This window comes from Amaranthus tricolor, chromosome 1 (genome assembly GCF_026212465.1).
Source record: "Amaranthus tricolor cultivar Red isolate AtriRed21 chromosome 1, ASM2621246v1, whole genome shotgun sequence".
Lineage (NCBI taxonomy): Eukaryota > Viridiplantae > Streptophyta > Magnoliopsida > Caryophyllales > Amaranthaceae > Amaranthus > Amaranthus tricolor.
In genome coordinates, this window is record NC_080047.1 from 43,662,297 (window position 1) to 43,680,072 (window position 17,776).

Here is a 17,776-nt window from a genome sequence, read left to right on the forward strand (position 1 = left end):
TTTCTGATAGTATATACAGTGGATTTAGTGATATTTATTAGACCTTTTAGTAGCATAATAAAAAACTATACTAAACCTTTTCGCGATATAGAATCTGGTGTCATTTCTCATTAATGTCATATAGACTATAGTAACAATTACATATGCCACTAAAGGCTAAATAAAGTGTCACTGAATCACTTTATAGTTGAACTTAAAATAAAAACCAACAATTATTACACTAAAAATATAAATCAATGGTATTTTTATAATGTCACTAAATCTAATATTGTGAAAAGTAAAAATTTGTTGTAGTGGGAGATATAATTTTTTCATAGATAGTGAGAACCGAACCTCTACCACAAAGGTGAAAGTAAGGGCCTTTAATGACTAGGCCAACTCATACTTATCAATAACTTCAACAAGCTTTTTTATAGTATTTTTTTCTAGACTAGATAGAATTGAACTATAATTGACTATACATATCAATCTATCTATTATCTATATAAGATATCATAAAGCTTCAACTTTATAATAGAGTATATAATATACTGGGGTTTCAACCGAAAGGCAAAAGCTTAATCAAACGCTGAATTTGAAACCTGGAAAATGTACTCCATCTCAATCTATTTGCCTTATTATTAAATAACACGGAAACTAAAGTTGAATATAATAAATTAAAATAATAAACTATTTAGAAATAAGAGATTGAATATAATAAAGATCAATAAAAATAGTAAAATCGCATCCAAAAATGAAAATGCAAATGCATTAAAATGGATTAAATTTAAAAATTAGACAAGCATACTTTATCACTAAGAACTAAGTTAGATGGGAGATAAATATTCTTACCGAAGCTAATAAAATATGAGTTGTTAATTCACAAAGCAGATATGCAATGGATTTGGGGGAGCAAATTTGTTTTCTGTTGCATGCGTAAGCGAATTCCCCACGCACTATAATTTTCGAATTGATTATATATTCTTTATTTTATGAGGAATTTTATGTCACCTTGCAATTACATATTTTATGGTAAAAAAAAAATTAATATTCTTTTTTCTTAATAAAATAAATATAAATTTATATAATTATATTCTCTATACCTTATTGATGTGAATTTCATATCACATGACGTATTCAATGCATTTTGGCATGTTATTTCCTCCCATTTGGATAAGAGAACCATTTTTGCTCTTGAAGTACAAGAATAAATTAAAGAATATATTACTTCTAAACCTAGGTTAAATTTAGTATTTAGTGCTTTCTATTATATTCCTATAAGCTAGATGTTTTAGTTAAAGGAATAAAGATGTAAAAAATAATCATCGAATGGTTGAGGTTTGATTGGAAATATTGAATTAATTGAATAAATTCAATACAAAATAAGCAATTAAAAGTAGAATTACGTCCTTAGGTTATAAATTATTTTTTATTAATTGATGAATAACAATAAAGTTCCAATAACTCATAATCAGAATTACAATAATGAAAAATTAGAATAGAGTCGAACATCTTGTTAGGGATTTGTATTTAGACTAGAAAATTTACTAATCATATGTACATGTGAATAATGACAACAATACTATTGATTCGTGGTGTATTTATAGTGTGCAAGCTCAATTGAGCAACCTATGTGCATGTTCGGACATGAGATCAAAAACAAGATAAAGACTTTTCACAAATATATATTCGTTTCAGCAGCAAGAGTGCTAGCTCGTTTGAGCGCATGTCAATCATTCGATCAAAATCTTACTGATTAGAGCAGGTCACACGTTCAAACTCACTGCCTTATACTTGTTCCTTGGCTAGTTTGAGAAATTGTTATGCTCATGTATTTCTCCTTCTCTTCTAAGATAAGCCATACATGCATAACTCAAGCAACTAATATGAATTCTTTTATTGAGTTTATGTTCGATAATTATTCATAATTTCTTACTTTAGACGAAGTAAGGAACCCTTAAATATACTTTTGCCAAGTAAAATTGAGATGCTTACTTGTTGTGCAACAGCGGAAGCAAAGATCGAAAAACAATAATGAAACAATAAAGATTCAAACAAACAATAAAGAAAATCACACCGAGAAATTAACGTGGTTCACTATCAACGTGATAGCTACATCCACCGGCACCGAGAATAAACTTTTCACTATAAACAGGGAGATTACAAGATGAACATGAGAAACCAAAACAATGGCTCTCCAAGCTTTTTCTCTCTTAGTTTTCCTCACTTTGTGTTTTGCGTTGCATCTCCTTTTAATTCTAATTACATGAGGCCTTTATATAGTATACCTCATAATAAAAAGGAATTAGGTTAAGAAAATACAAAAAACCGTCAAATACTAAGAGTAACCGGCCAAAAACGTGCCAAGAAACCGCCATTACGCGAGCCGCAGAGTAAGATCAGAAGCAACTCCGCGCCCCGCGAAGCACAATCTGACCAAGCTCCGCGCCCCGCGGAGATCTCCACGCCCCGCGGAGTAGTGTTCAAGTCACAGTATTTCAACATTACTCTAAGTTAAACCTCATTATATATGCTATTATGCTTGGTGACTCGTTATTTTTTAAAGGAATATTAAGGTTCTCTAATCCATATACTATCAAAATTTGAAATATATGACAATTTGACAACATTACACGGCCCACAACCAGATAATTGTTTGAGGGCCCAATTGAGTCACACCACTTCCTTCAGCAAAGCACCAATGTTACACAAATTCTATGTAAGACCGTCTCATTACGAGATAGTTAAATATTGAGCTAATTAGTTCGATTAAATTAATTAATATATTCACTATAAAAATTAAATACTCACTTTTAAAGTTTGGATTTGATGAATGAACTTGTCTTACATTGAGACAATATTTAATTATGTTAGGGATTTAAGTTAGTTTCTCTAAAGCTATTTTCATTGCAATATTCCCACATAAGAGAATTGAGTCTGGTTTTAATTGGAGTAAGTATTATTTTTGTAAACAAGGTTTATGAGATCGAATCTCAACTAACCCACCTTCCCCAGCCTACCCTATAATAATTAAAAAAAAATTCTTACATTCTTTACATATCTTCCCCTCTTTAATTTGGTTCCTAATAGTTTGCATTACCCAAGTAAGTTACTATAAATAGTATTTTTTATAAATTAGTTGGAACACTAAAATAGAAAGTTCAAATTTGAAACCTTTAATGCTAAAAATCAAAATATTTAAATAGACTTTTACACAATTACTTCAAATCACCATGATACCTTACTAATTTATTACTTCTACTATTGTAGATTCTAGGCCTAAACATGTGGGATCCAGATTATTTGGTTAAAAGTTCTATTAATATCGAATTCTATAATATATAAAATATAAGATTAATAATTAAATTGATTCGGTATATATAAAGATAAATATTAGACGTTCCATCTACGTGTATCATGAATTCACCCATGCTTAGGAATGTCTCCATAAACTTACTGCGAAATCCACACTGTTGCCAAATGTATACAATGAGCATATTAAAGTTATAGCCATCAGTACCATAATAAACATTAGTTGGTGGTGATGATGTTGCATACAACTAAAATTAAAGAGAACAAAAAATTACTAAAATTATAAAAATTAGAATATTCAATTAGATCCCAAGGTGGGCCCTTCTTTAATTCAAGTGGTAATTAGCCTGAGGGATGAGATGGGTTATTCTTACGTGCTCCACTCATCCTTCCTTAAAAAAAACACAAAAATACTTATTTATCTATTTGAGTTTGTTATTGAAAATAACATTTATTTTCATAATATATCACTTTTAATTGCAAATTTAAAAGAATAGAAGAGTATAATGTTAAATTTATTTATTTCTAAATTCTTAAATGAGACGATGTTATATTTATTAGACTTATTCATGTACATTTAGTATATTAAATCGATCACTTTAAATTTTAAAGTGATTAATTATAAAAATTAATTAATTATATAGATCTATCTCATGAAGATATGGTCTCATACAAGACCAGCAGTTAGTTATTTGTAGTCTTTATAAATGCAAAAAGCAAAGTGCCTATATATTTCCCTATATATAGCAAACCATTTCCTATCTTCTTCCCTTAAGAAAACACAAGGTTTTAACAGCTTTTCTAGTGTTTTCTTCCTCACAACATCTAACTAATCTTATATATACTTTCTTATACAAATTTAAACTAACTTGCAAAGAAAAAAAAAAAAAAAACAGAAAATGGAAGGAAAAGGAATTATTCAAAACAATAGTTTCTTAGAGAAAAGTAAACCATACATAGCTATGATTTGCTTACAATTTGGCTATGCTGGGATGAACATTGTCACTAAGGTTTCTCTCAATGGTGGTATGAGCCACTATGTGCTTGTCGTCTACCGCCACGCCTTCGCCACCGCTGTCATTGCTCCTTTTGCCCTTGTTCTTGAGAGGTAAGAAACTACTTTTAAATTTAGGTTTGGGTCTGCCTAAATCATGATTCAGATTATTTGATTAAAACTCTGTTAATATTGAGTTCTATAACATATATACATAACAAAAAACAAATAAAAGTCGTGTTTGTAGATCAACAAACATGCAAAAAGGAGTATTTGACTCTGATTAAATATGTAACGTGTCTGAAAACTATTTCAAGCATCAGCTTAAACTTAAATTAATTTCTTATTTTTGTTTATTTATGCAGGGGAATAAGGCCAAGGATGACATTTCCAATATTTTTACAAATTTTTGTTTTGGGTCTTCTGGGGTAATTTTTTCTTTCATCATATATATTATTTCCTACTCAATTTTAATATGATTTTATGTTTATATATCTAATTTATTTTTTATCTTTATTTTAATTACAGACCGGTAATTGATCAAAATTTCTACTACATGGGCTTGAAATTCACATCTCCAACCTTCTCATGTGCCATGAGCAATATGCTTCCTGCCATGACATTCATCATGGCTTTCCTATGCAGGTAATTCATCACATATCATAATAATCTACTTTATAGGATGTCCTAAAATATAAATAGTAGCCTTTCTTTAACTCTAACTTTATAGGATGTCACCCATTATGTATTCTATTGGCTAAATAAAGTACTAATTGTAAGTATATTCACATAATAACTAAATTTTAATAAAAAAATGCAATTAAAGATTAATAATCAATCGGAATCAATATTTTTATCATTATAAGAGTAATATTAGTATATGGACAATTTATTGTGTTATAAAAAAATTTTAAATTGTTAAATAATTTACTATATAATATAAGTACTATGTTTTGATGGATGCATATATTTATAATGATAATTAATGATTTGGATTAGGATGGAGAAGGTGGACATAAAAAAGCTAAGGTGTATAGCCAAAGTGGTGGGAACTTTAGTCACAGTTGGTGGTGCTATGTTGATGACATTGTATAAAGGTCATGTCATCAACTTTGTTTGGTCTTCTCATATTCATCCTGCTCACACCACCTCCACCGCCGCTGTTGCCGCCGCTGCCGATAGAGATTGGGTGAAAGGTTCTATTCTTCTCATCTTAGCCACCCTAGCTTGGGCCGCCTTTTTCATCCTTCAGGTAATAACTTTAAAAAATACTATCAGCCATTTTTTTTTTACATAGTTATACTTTTCTCTTTTATATAAAGATTTTTTAGGCTAGTGTAGCTATTAAAAAAAAAATAACTTTATTTAGTAACTATTATATTATATTATGACTTATTTATTCAGCAGTATTTGGTTTTTTTATATTTAAAAGAATAATTTGCAAATTACAGTCTCAATGTTTTTTTTTGCGAATTACAGCCACCGAAGTATCAAAGTTTAAAGGTTCAGGCAAAAAATACAGAACTGCAACTATTTAACCTAAAATTCCAACCACCAAAATGGTCGGAATTCTGTATTTTGGCTTGAACATGCAAGATACTTTGGTGGCTGTAATTCGCAAAAAATAAATATTGAGGCTGTAAATCGCGAAAGTGCTAAACTTTAAGGCTCTAATTCACTAACTATTCTTAAAAAATAAAATTATTGTAACAAAATTAAATACACACAAATTATTAGAGTATATAATATATTTTTGGGTCTCAATCATTATTTTTAAAATTTTGTTTGAATTGATTACTTGAGATGGTATCAAAGGCAACGTGATAAGAGGTTACGGCTTCCATTTAAATACTCTAACAAAAATAATGTTAATGGGATAAAATTTGTTGAGTGCAGGCAATAACAATGAGGAAATACACAGCACAACTTTCACTAACAACACTAGTATGCTTTTTGGGGACCTTACAATCCATTGCTGTCACCTTTGTTATGGAACACAAACCCTCTGCATGGACTATTGGTTGGGACATGAACCTTCTTGCTGCTGCTTATGCTGTAACCACTTTATTCTATCCTTTTTTTTCAATTTTTTTTCAAAATAAAATATATATTGACTTATTATTATTATTTGGAAATTACATAATAGAGCAATAATATTATTTAAAAAATGTATGTAACAGGGCATAATAACCTCAGGAGTTGCTTATTATGTACAAGGTGTAGTCATGGAAAAAAGAGGACCTGTTTTCGTCACTGCCTTTAGTCCCTTCATGATGGTCATTGTCGCTTTTATGGGGTCATTTATCCTTGCTGAGAAAATTTATGTTGGAGGGTAAGAAAAAACAAAAGGAATTAAAATTATCGTGAATAATATAATTTTTTGTTAATTTTCTTACAATAATATCAATTATTGATTAATCATGAATAATATCAACTTCAAAAATAATATCAACTCTAGTTTATTAACTAATTTATCAATTTTTTTTGTTTTATAATCACCTATAGTTTGATTTTTAACATGCTAGGGATTTTCTAGGAAAACTCCCCTTTAAGTTGTTATTATTCATGGTTAATCAATAGTTGTTATTATGATCAAGCTTTTCGATATTTAACGTATAGCTGAATTTTTAGGATCTGTTGTATTATTTTTTTAACATGTCTCATCACACGAGAACCTTTTGGATTAGAATTGTGGATGCAACACTATTTTCATACCTAATGCATAATATTCCACTTTAAATAAGAGATGATCAAGATTTGAACTCTTGACCTCTTGTCACGTTAGCTTCCGACCCACATATTACACCAAAAAACTTCCTATACGATTATCCTTATCGTTATGATTAACCACTTTAACTAATACATATTTTTGCATAAAATCAATTTTAAACCTATTTAATTGAAGATTATTAATAATTAGTTATATAATAATGTAAAATTTACAATGGTTGCTAGGAAATGTTTGTGCGTAACGCAATCTCCTATTTATATTATAACACAACTAAAGCATGCAATACGTAATTGGCCTAATTCACATAATTCACCCTAAACAACTTCCTTTTCATGTCTTTATCAAAGTATTTTTAGTCTTTAAATTTCTGCCTCGAACTTCCGCTTTTTAAATATCATTATCAGAATGATTTAAGTTTTTTAAATAAAAATTATAATGGCATATCATTATAATATAATATATTACATTAAATTAAATTTCTCTCATTAAAATCAATAAAAATTTATATATTAATTTTCCTTTTCTCATTAAGTATTACATTGCATGCATATTTATATAAATTTTAATATCTTATTCTCTAAGAATCAATTTTATTTCCTAAATTATTAATATAGTTTAAATATTATTGGTAATCATCACAATTCTCTTTATTATATTAATTTATTTCATATTATTAATTATTTACTTCTATAATATGATTTTAATAGTCTATATAATTATATAATATATCTCAACATAATGCAAAACGAAATATATGCATGAAATTTAGCATGACACTACCTACTCTAAAGTAATCCATTACTTTAATCAAAATAAAACACCTTTAATATTTTGTGATCTTCATTAGTCCATTTGTAATTGTACGTGTACGTAAATATTCTTTGTAGTATTATGTACTAGTACTTGTTAATCATATAAATCACTAACATCATATTATTTCTTTTTTTTTTTATTGTTGATCAAATAATGCAGTGTTCTTGGGGCTATATTGATAGTGATAGGATTATACTTTGTACTATGGGGCAAGTACAAGGAGTACAAGGAAAAAGAAGCCGAAGAGATTATTCCTGAAGCGATTAAGGGTGTTCACAATAACAATTTTACTGCTGAATTAGGTACTATCTCAGAAGATTCTGAATTAGATGATTTGGAATCACAAAGAGTAATCGAACCTAGCCACACACTTCCGACGGTGGTTATAAGCTCTCGGATGCCCGAACCGCCCATGCTAGCCTTAGAAGCACCCATCAAGGGAGCTAGAACAATAGCTTAGGGTAACTACTGTGCTTGTACGTATAGAGTACGTACGTAGAAAAGTACTTATAGTAGAAGATTTGGAGGATGAGGGCAAATAATACATTACATTAGGCAAGGAAATGAAAAGGGGCTTTTTTGGTATTTGACCTTACTTTTCTTTCCAACCCACCACCACTCCCTTTTGGTGTGTTGAGAAATTAACATAATTCCAACCCTTTTATGGCTTTTTTGTTCCCTACATTTGCAATAATAAATTAACTAAAATAGAAGACTTACATGCAATTAATAAGTAATGGTGTGTTATCATTGATTTGGAGTTTCACTAAATAAATGGAAAATGAGGGAGCTTTCTAATCAAGTTGTTATTTCATTTATAATGAATATATTTTTTACAAATTCTCCAATGAGACCATCTTACGAAAATTTTTTAATTAGGTTGGCCTAATATACACTTACAATTTTAAAGTAATTACTTATAATCTTAAAAAATACATTTACAATCTTAATAGATTAATTAAATAAATAAGCTGATTATATAGATTCGTCTTATATTGAGACGGTCTCATATTATGACGATCACTAAATCAAAAATTAGAATTCCCTTTTATGAAAAATTGTTTGGAATTCTACATAAATTGGATAATGTTCCTAAACCTTTTTTGCTGGTTTCTTGATATGACTCCACTATCTATTTTGTTTTCAGTTTAAAATCAAAGAATAATTTAAAATTTATGTTGAGAATCAAACAGAATCAACATATGTTGGTACAATTGGTAGGAATATGATACTCCACTTGTTGATTAGAAGTACATAAGAAATACCACATTGTATAGTTGAGTTATTATATTATTTTAATAGAAAAGGTCATACATGCTTGATGATATTCATTTAACAATAAATTAAATATAAAGTAACGTATACATGTACTTAACTATTGATCCGTGATGAGTTCTATATTAATTATTAAAGATATATGTATTTTCCAATTAAAAAACATATGTATTTGAAATAAATTAAAAATATTATTATAGATAAATTTTATTTCGGTATTTAGAGAGAAAACCATATGTAGTTTGATCTATTTCTACAAAACTCAACGAAAAAGGTGTACATTATAAAGTCCTTCCTCAATAAGATAGAGAATTATGGATTGACTTAATAATTAAAGACAATTTCTTTTCACTCTTGTTTATAGTGTCATAAGGGTTTAATTTTCACCACTTATAAAAAGATTAATTTCACTTGTTTATAAGGAATTGTTGTACCCCGAAAGGCCAAAATCAAGAAATAAAAAACTATTTTAGTTTTCGGTAATAAAAGAGTTAAAGTGGTATTTTCTTATGTTTGGTAGTACATTTAAACAACTCGAAATAAAAGAGAGCAAAGAGAGTTTAAGCGTATAAATTTAAACTTAAACGTCACATTGTAAATTGAGTAACGTGTAATATTTTAATTTGATTTTAACATTCAAATATAGCATATTATGTTCTAATTTTTAATTAGTATACCATGGTTGGCCACAATAAATTTAAACGTGTGTATGTATTAAATTAAAAAATATATTTAATTGATGGTGACATATTCAGTGAAAAAATAATATTATTATTATGACAAATGTAATAGAATGGACAAAATATTTTTAGAGTAAGGGATAATTTTGAAAGTCTATAAAGAAGTTGAGTTAAGGTGATGAGGCATTTGCAAAGAGCTACAAAACCAAAGTTATACATAAATGTCCTTTCATCAAAGTCTAGAGGTGATAAGAAATAACATGTCATCTTTAATTTGATGTTTATTGTTATGGCATGGAATTCCTTTTGGTGTTTGTGTTAGTAGTCAAACTTTTTTAAGGGAATTTTCTTTTTGGTTTGTGTGTTATTTTGGCATGCTTTACATACATTTTATTTCACTTTAAAACTTAAAAATAGAAAGTGGTGTATTTTGTATTTATTTTAATATTTATTTCAAAAATTATCGTATTTAATTTATTTTTATACGAGAGTTTTTCTATCAAAATATTTTTAAAACAATTAAGTATATGTTAGGGATTACTATGAAGTGGTGTACTCTATTTTTTCTTTTTCCATTGTTCTTCTCTTGTTCTATGACTTAGGTTTTTCATTGAACAACTATTGGAGAGTACCCATTTTGCTTTAAACCTACCACACAAAAACTAATGTAAAAAGCTGATGTGAACTTTTATTTTTAAAGTCGGTTTTGGGGAATGATCATGATAAAAATCTACAAAATAAAATAAAATTCTTTTTACTTTAAACTTTGTTTACTTTATATAACACGTAATTTTGTAGTTTATTTTTTGTTTTGTTATTTTTATATGATTGTGGCTATATAGCCTAAAATCCAAAATAGACATTGATTTACAAATCAATAACTTATATTACTTGCAATGTTCGATTTCTTTGCTCTAATTGACCAAAATATTTTTATATATATAAAATTTAATATGGACAAAATAAAAAAAAAAAGCAAATAATTGAAGGAAGTATATATATGTACATAATGCGTTACTCTCTCTTTCCTTATATAAATCTTCGTAAAACTTAAATTTATCAGAGTTTTTTTAATCATATCATGTAAACTCAAAAAGATAGATAGGAATATAAATATTTGTTAATTAGTTACATTTTGAGATGAGTAACAAAAACTTACACAAGCTAGTTTGCTAGCTAGGGAGTTATTTGCTCAAATTTAGGCATTTAACCGTTTTTATCATAACAACCCAACTAATATGTGAACTATAAAAATTAAACCTATAAAAGGTTTGATTACATTACAATTAATTTGCTTAATTATATTAAATTTTGCCATGAATATATCAAGGAGCTAGTCATCTTCAATCCTCATCATGTACAAAACTTATTAATTACGTACTTGACAATTAACTACATATATGATCAAATTAATGATATATAAAAATAATTAATCAATAACCAACTAACTATATTAGCTTATTTAGTCAGGTAGTGGGAGTAACATCAAAGCTCTTTTTAGTACACCTTTTTGGTCGATCAATTTGAATTTATTTTTTTTAGAAATTTATTTTAATTTTACTTATTAAAATTAATTTTTATGAAATTCAACTTATTTTTACTTATTGAAATTGTTATTTGTTGATTATATTTTCATCACCAATTTTTTTGGTAAAAGAAAGGTTTTGAAATATTAGACTTTGCATTACAAAAATTTACTAAGTTGATGCTATATCATCATCATACCTAGTATATTCCGCCCATAGAAAACTATGGGCAGGATTTGGGAAGAGAAGGACAGCGGCAACTCATATCCATAAAGGAGAGCGCGGCTAAAGAGTCCCTTAACTCGAGAAAGAATAAGATAAGATTCTGCGACTGATGGGACCAAGTGCGACTGAAACGAACTCCGCAAATCTTTGAATGCCAAGTTGATGCTACGAAAACCTAAATCTCTAATCTCATTCAATATTGAGGTTACACTACTAGCATATGAATTATGATCATAAAATTCGCAAGAGCAAAACTTGAAAAAATTAGACCGTAATGATGGGCAACAAAAGCCAGGCCCCAACCAGCCCCCTTGTGACTTCGCCCATACTGGCCAAGACCATAGTTACACTTTTATTAACTAAATCAATTAAATAGTATGATCCATACTTTTAAGTCTTCTAGATCAAATTAAAACCCATAATTGGGGCTTGACTAATGTAATTAAATACCCAATAAACAAAAACATCCCATGAGCCATTTGAATGACATCATCTATCATCTTCAACAGAAGTCATTCATGCAACTACATACATTATTTTAGCTTTTTGCATTATTGTATTTATATGGAGCAAATCACACCAATAATTAATTATGATCACTGTATATTTTTTTTTCTATAATTATTTTTAATAATTAATAAATGACTCAGATAGTTCTAAGAATTATCCACATCTATTTGGACACCTAGCTAGATAGCACCACAAAATCTAAAACCCATTTGAGATTTCACAATCATTGGACAATAATTCTCAATGGTCTCTAACTTGTTGCATGATAGTTCATATTTCCTTTTCCTTTCTTTTGCCAATTGATTGTTTCTTTTGGATGATAACATCATTCAACCACAAATAAACATAACTTCTTAAGTCAAAAAATAAACTTATGAAAGAGAGATATAGAAAATGATTTATTTGGTTTATTGCACATTTGCACTATGCATTTGCAATAGCTATATTATTTTGGAAAGATGTATGTTATTGATTTCTAAGGTACTTTCTTCCTATTGGATAAAGAAGAGAAAGAATAAAGATGATAAAATGGAAACTTGTGCTAGTGGTGGACGTATAAAGAGGTATAGAATGTCATCACTTCAACAACACAAAGAAAATCGGAATTCTTGAAGAGAAAATGAATAAAGTTCAAAAAGTAAAGTTAGAAGCGCTATAAACGAAATATACTTTTTGTATACGTTGATACATTAAATAAGTCGAAAGTACTTAACAACCAACAATTGAACTCTATATATAGGGCAATTTATGTGGTCCCTCCATAGTTGAAATCAGAAAGTTGATATTGCTCTTTTCACACTTCCTAAATAAGGGGGTCTTTGAGGTTTTGCGAGATGATCGACCGCATAGGGTCTTTTCTTTCTCCCGTAATTTTAAAAGTTAATCAAAAAAAAAATATGTTCAGTTTATTAATGAAATAAATATATTCACTATAAATAAGATGCAAAATAAAAATTTTGCATACCTAAATTTTTCAAGACGGATCTGTTTAATCCTAAACTATCATACGCAAATTTGGTAATTAAAACAAAATAGGTTTGGTTGCCAAATATATACTCATGACTCACTCAATGATCTTGAAAATAAATCCTTTAATGCTGGCAAAAAATAAGGGCTAGAGGTCATAGACTTGGTGTAGATGCATATAACTTGTAAGAACTCCACCTACTACTCGAAATTTCTTTTGCTTTTAATCAATTTGGCCAAATTGTAGATGGAAACCAGCAATGAATTCCAGGAATGGTTTAAATGAAGCTTCCTTTTACATTTATGTAATTGGATTTTGATGGGCACACCCTTAACATACTTATTTAGTCTATCTTTTTTGAATTTGATGCAAAGAAGTGTTGAACATTTAGTGTATAATAATCTCAAGTATATATAATCACCAAATACTGCAAATAATAATGGGACAATATGTATTAAATACAAAGTCCAAAAAGAGTTCAAAGAATATGACAAAAGAAAAATTGGAAAACCAAGTTAGCAAGAAAAGCCGACCCGACTTTCTTGGATTTGGGCCTAAAGCTGACTCGGCTTTAGGTTCTGGAAAATTGATTTTGTCAGCAGGAAAAGCCGAGTCAGCTTTCCTGGGAAGGGATCAAAAGCCGACTCGGCATTTTGTTCTGATATGACCTTTGAGTCTTTAAGTTTCCTTTGAGTCGATTGCATTGGATTCCCTTACTTATTCCATATTATTTGTGGAGTTACAAAGGAATAATTGGGAGGAATAATGCTCATGAATACCTTGTTAAGGATATTGATTGGAGGCCATTAATATTGGTCATCAATGGGTGATTGAATGTGCCATGATCCTTAGCTATACTTGGAGTAGTATAAATAGGGGCTTGGGGAAGGGTATTCACTACACCTAATTTCTGAATTCTCATTTTTGCTCTTTCTCTGTCACTTGTGTTCTTTCAAGAGAGTAATTAACTTTTGTTAGAATTTTCAAAGCTTATAATTCTTTAAATACTTGTTGTTAAGCGACATACCCTAAGTACTAAGGGCGTGTTGTGTTGTGTTGTTTATATATCTGGTTGTAAATTTCCAATTCAAAATCCAAGTACCTTTGTTGAGGAAATATCGCAAAAGGAAAGTGATTACACGCCTACAACAAGTATCAAGTTTTCTGGAAACGGTTGTCGTTACAATGATTACCTTCAAATTAATTATTAGTGTATTTTGTAAGTTTTATTTAGCCATCAACAAAGGGAAAATACAAATTCCCAATTGTAATTTGTATTTTGCATTATTAGTTTATAATACGAAGTTTTCAATATGAAATATATCGAGTACCAAATAGTATGGTAAGTGCATTTGATCAACTCATTGCTCACACTATGACATACACATTAGAGGGAAGAAATAGTGCGCAATCGGGGGTTAAACAATTTAGGTTTGAGTCCTTGAATGAAGCAAAAAAGGAGGTGCATAGGAGTGGCATGCACAAGTGCAATAGCAGCATTAGCGGGTGCTGTTTGGGAGTTGCTCGTTCGAGCATTAGGACGGGTTGTTTGAGCAACCTGGTGTAGACTATTCTATTTGAATTTGCTATTTTGATTGTGTGGGATTGAATATGTAATGCCACTTTTGTAGAGTTAATCTTCTAATTGAGGTGGTTTTATAAGGCCCTAAAATTAGTATCATAGAGTGTGGAGGCTATTACAAAGAGCAAAAATAGGGCGAGACTTGAGAGTCTAATGAGTGTCTTTCATGTGATAATAAGTGGTTTATTAAATGTGAAAACTTTGAGCTTGAGAGTGTGTGTTCAAGAATAATGAAATTAGGTGGTTTGTTATTGTATTGTTGAATCATTAATGAATTACATTGCAATTCAAGGCGAGGTGTCACAGATGCCGTTGTGTGTTTTCTTTGTCTTTGCTCCATATTTGTGTTGTGCTTTATTTTTCTTTTATATTTTCTTTTTAATTTCACCTTAGTAATATCCTAAACACTTTCATTTCAGAAGGAAAGAAGAGTAACCATCATGTTTCCATGAAGCTCATAACAAAACCCAAGAAACCTTAGTTAATTAAAGCTACTCAAGGGCAAGGCCAGTAAATAATTATTTCTAGTGAACTATATACTTCAACTGAAATAAAATTTAATTTTTATATTACTATATTGATATTACTATCAAATGAAAATTAAAGACAGAAGAGTATTAAGAATTGGAAGTCTAATCACTATCTTTCTTTTATTACATGGTGGGCCGAAAAAAGAAAAACTAAATAAAAATTAAATATAAAACTTTTTCTGAAAAGTGATACTTACTCCAAACTAAAATAAAAATTTGTTTCTCTTATTACTATATTTGTATTACTATCAAATTACATAGTAGTACGATCAGTTATCCATATCGACTTAGAATACTACTAATACTCAAGTCGGACTGGATATGATTGGTTTAAATTGTTGTGAATATAATCAATTCAATATTCTTGAATCCTAATCAACAAAATCATTCCCATTCAGAGACTTTCACAAATTTTAACAATAACAACTAATTTTATGTCACAAGTCAGAATAAATGCACAACATTTACTATATTTCATCACTTATTTAGCATTATTTATTATTTTGATTCGTATCACTTATTTTGCCTTATTTTTATTCATAGATAATAACTTAAAACTTTCTTTCTATTTTATTCAAATATTTTAATTTTATTATGTACACATAAGACTCACTCTTCATTTATTATCAAAAATCCATACAAATCAACCATTTGAACTTTTCATAACATTGTAAACTTCTCACCGATTTTTGATAATTATATACTTCTATGATTCTTGAAGTTTAATACTTTGAATCATATATCATCCAAAAAAGTCTCAAAAATAGCCCCAAAAAATATAAATAATCTCTAAAAGCGATTGATTACATATATAATATGTCTTGGGGTTTTAACTATCAGTTTATATTTTTAATTGAGTTAATTCCTTGATAAAAAGACTAAGTGGTATATAATAAGTTAAATTCGAGATAGTTTTAGGTACGTATAAGATGTTCGACTACACAAAACCTCTAAAATTAAGAGATTTTTAATAATACTTTGTTATTGATTTGATCAATTAATTTTAATCTTTATATTTATAAAAAGAGAAAATTGTAAAAAAATACCTAATCTATACCTCTTTTTTAAAAAACTACCTTATATAAAAATTTTTGCAAAAAACTACTTTATATAATACATTTCTTTGCAAAACACTACCTTATAACGGTTTTTACCCTTTGACTGTTTGATTTAACCGTTGACTGTCACGTGACAGTCACGTGATTGTATAAACCCATTCTTCTTCTTCATTTCAGCGTTTTTCATTTCTTTGTTGCTGCTTCATCTCAACGGTTGAGATCAAACCCACTTCCACCAATACGGGTATCTTTAACTGGGTAGATGAACCCGGGCTCGGGTTCGGATTTGGATTCGGGTAAACGGGGATTTTGGTGTTATCTAAAGCGGCTTTCGCAAGAGCTCCTTGTTCTTCTTTCAAACGTATATCTCTGAAACATTTTGAGCATAAATTTAAAGTTGATGGGCTTCCAAAAAATCCACAATTATTTGCACATAATCTGTGACCTTGATCTTGGGCTTGAAATTCATGTTCTTCAGCCATTTTTTTTGATTTAATTACAAATTTTCAACGAGCAGCAACAAACGGATGAAAAACGCTGAAATGAAGAAGAAGAATGGGTTTATACAATTACATGACTGTCACGTGACAGTCAACGGTTAAATTAAATGGTCAAAAGGTAAAAACCGTTATAAGGTAGTATTTTGCAAAGAAATGTATTATATAAAGTAGTTTTTTGTAAAAAATTTTACATAAGATAATTTTTTAAAAAAATAGATATAAATTAGATAGTTTCTTATAATTTTCTCATATAAAAATATAAAAATTATAAATTTTTAGCCCGCCTCTTATTAAAGTTAACCTAATTCATTGTAGACTATACACAACAAGCAACATACATAACATCAAAAAGAGTGCAATTACATCATAAACAAACAAAAATTTGCTACCATCTATAAAAACCTAGGCTTAGAAGAAATAGCTAGCAAGCTAATTGACTTTAATGTATAGAATCATATATACATCATGAAGCAACATCGATTCTCCACATTTAATGACTTTTACAACCACAATAAAAAAAACTTTTCTATGAAAAAATTGAGTGTATTTTGTATTGTAATTCAAATTAGGACAAATGTTAATTCATTGTAGATGGTAATTGTGTTTGTCTTATTATAAGGAGACACTCAACAAATCCCAATTTCATACAAGATATGGTGTCACCCTCCACTAAGCTTAAGATACATGCAATTATGCCCATTTTTATATGTGGTTGGATTAGTGCTTACTTTTTGCTATAATTATTAGATTTGTTCTTAACTCTTCTATAAGTAATCTTTGAGTTTTTTATGCATCTTCTAGGACTAACTCATGGTTTCTTTAGATAAATATAATAAAAAAAAACTAATAGTTCATCTTATTTTAATTGACATGTATTAAATTAATTCTTACTGAATTTTACCTATTTTATTTATATTGATTTTTTTTCACTGTTGCTTATTAGTAAATAATGTTTAATAAACTAGATAGTATTTTGTTAAATTTGAGTAATTTTAATCAAATGAACTTATTTAAATATAAGACTAATTAAAACTACCTTCTATTTAATAAAAAAAAAGGTATCTTTACTAAATTGAATTTATGTTTTCTAAATA

At 28.7% G+C, this 17,776-nt stretch overlaps 2 protein-coding genes across 2 annotated transcripts; one reads left to right on the plus strand and one right to left on the minus strand.

The window, feature by feature from the left end:
- The first annotated feature begins 4,064 nt into the window (after window positions 1–4,064).
- On the plus strand, window positions 4,065–8,581 carry LOC130827874 (WAT1-related protein At5g07050-like). Its single transcript, XM_057693757.1, has 7 exons — window positions 4,065–4,399; window positions 4,651–4,713; window positions 4,814–4,930; window positions 5,285–5,537; window positions 6,182–6,340; window positions 6,466–6,617; window positions 7,989–8,581. Exons 1-7 carry the CDS (start codon window positions 4,191–4,193, stop codon window positions 8,287–8,289), a joined length of 1,254 nt encoding a protein of 417 aa, XP_057549740.1. The 5' UTR covers window positions 4,065–4,190; the 3' UTR covers window positions 8,290–8,581.
- Window positions 8,582–16,355: 7,774 nt separating this feature from the next.
- Window positions 16,356–16,664, minus strand: LOC130811196 (zinc finger A20 and AN1 domain-containing stress-associated protein 4-like). The gene has a single exon (XM_057677398.1). The coding sequence runs from the start codon at window positions 16,662–16,664 to the stop codon at window positions 16,356–16,358; it is 309 nt and encodes a 102-aa protein (XP_057533381.1).
- Window positions 16,665–17,776: the final 1,112 nt, after the last annotated feature.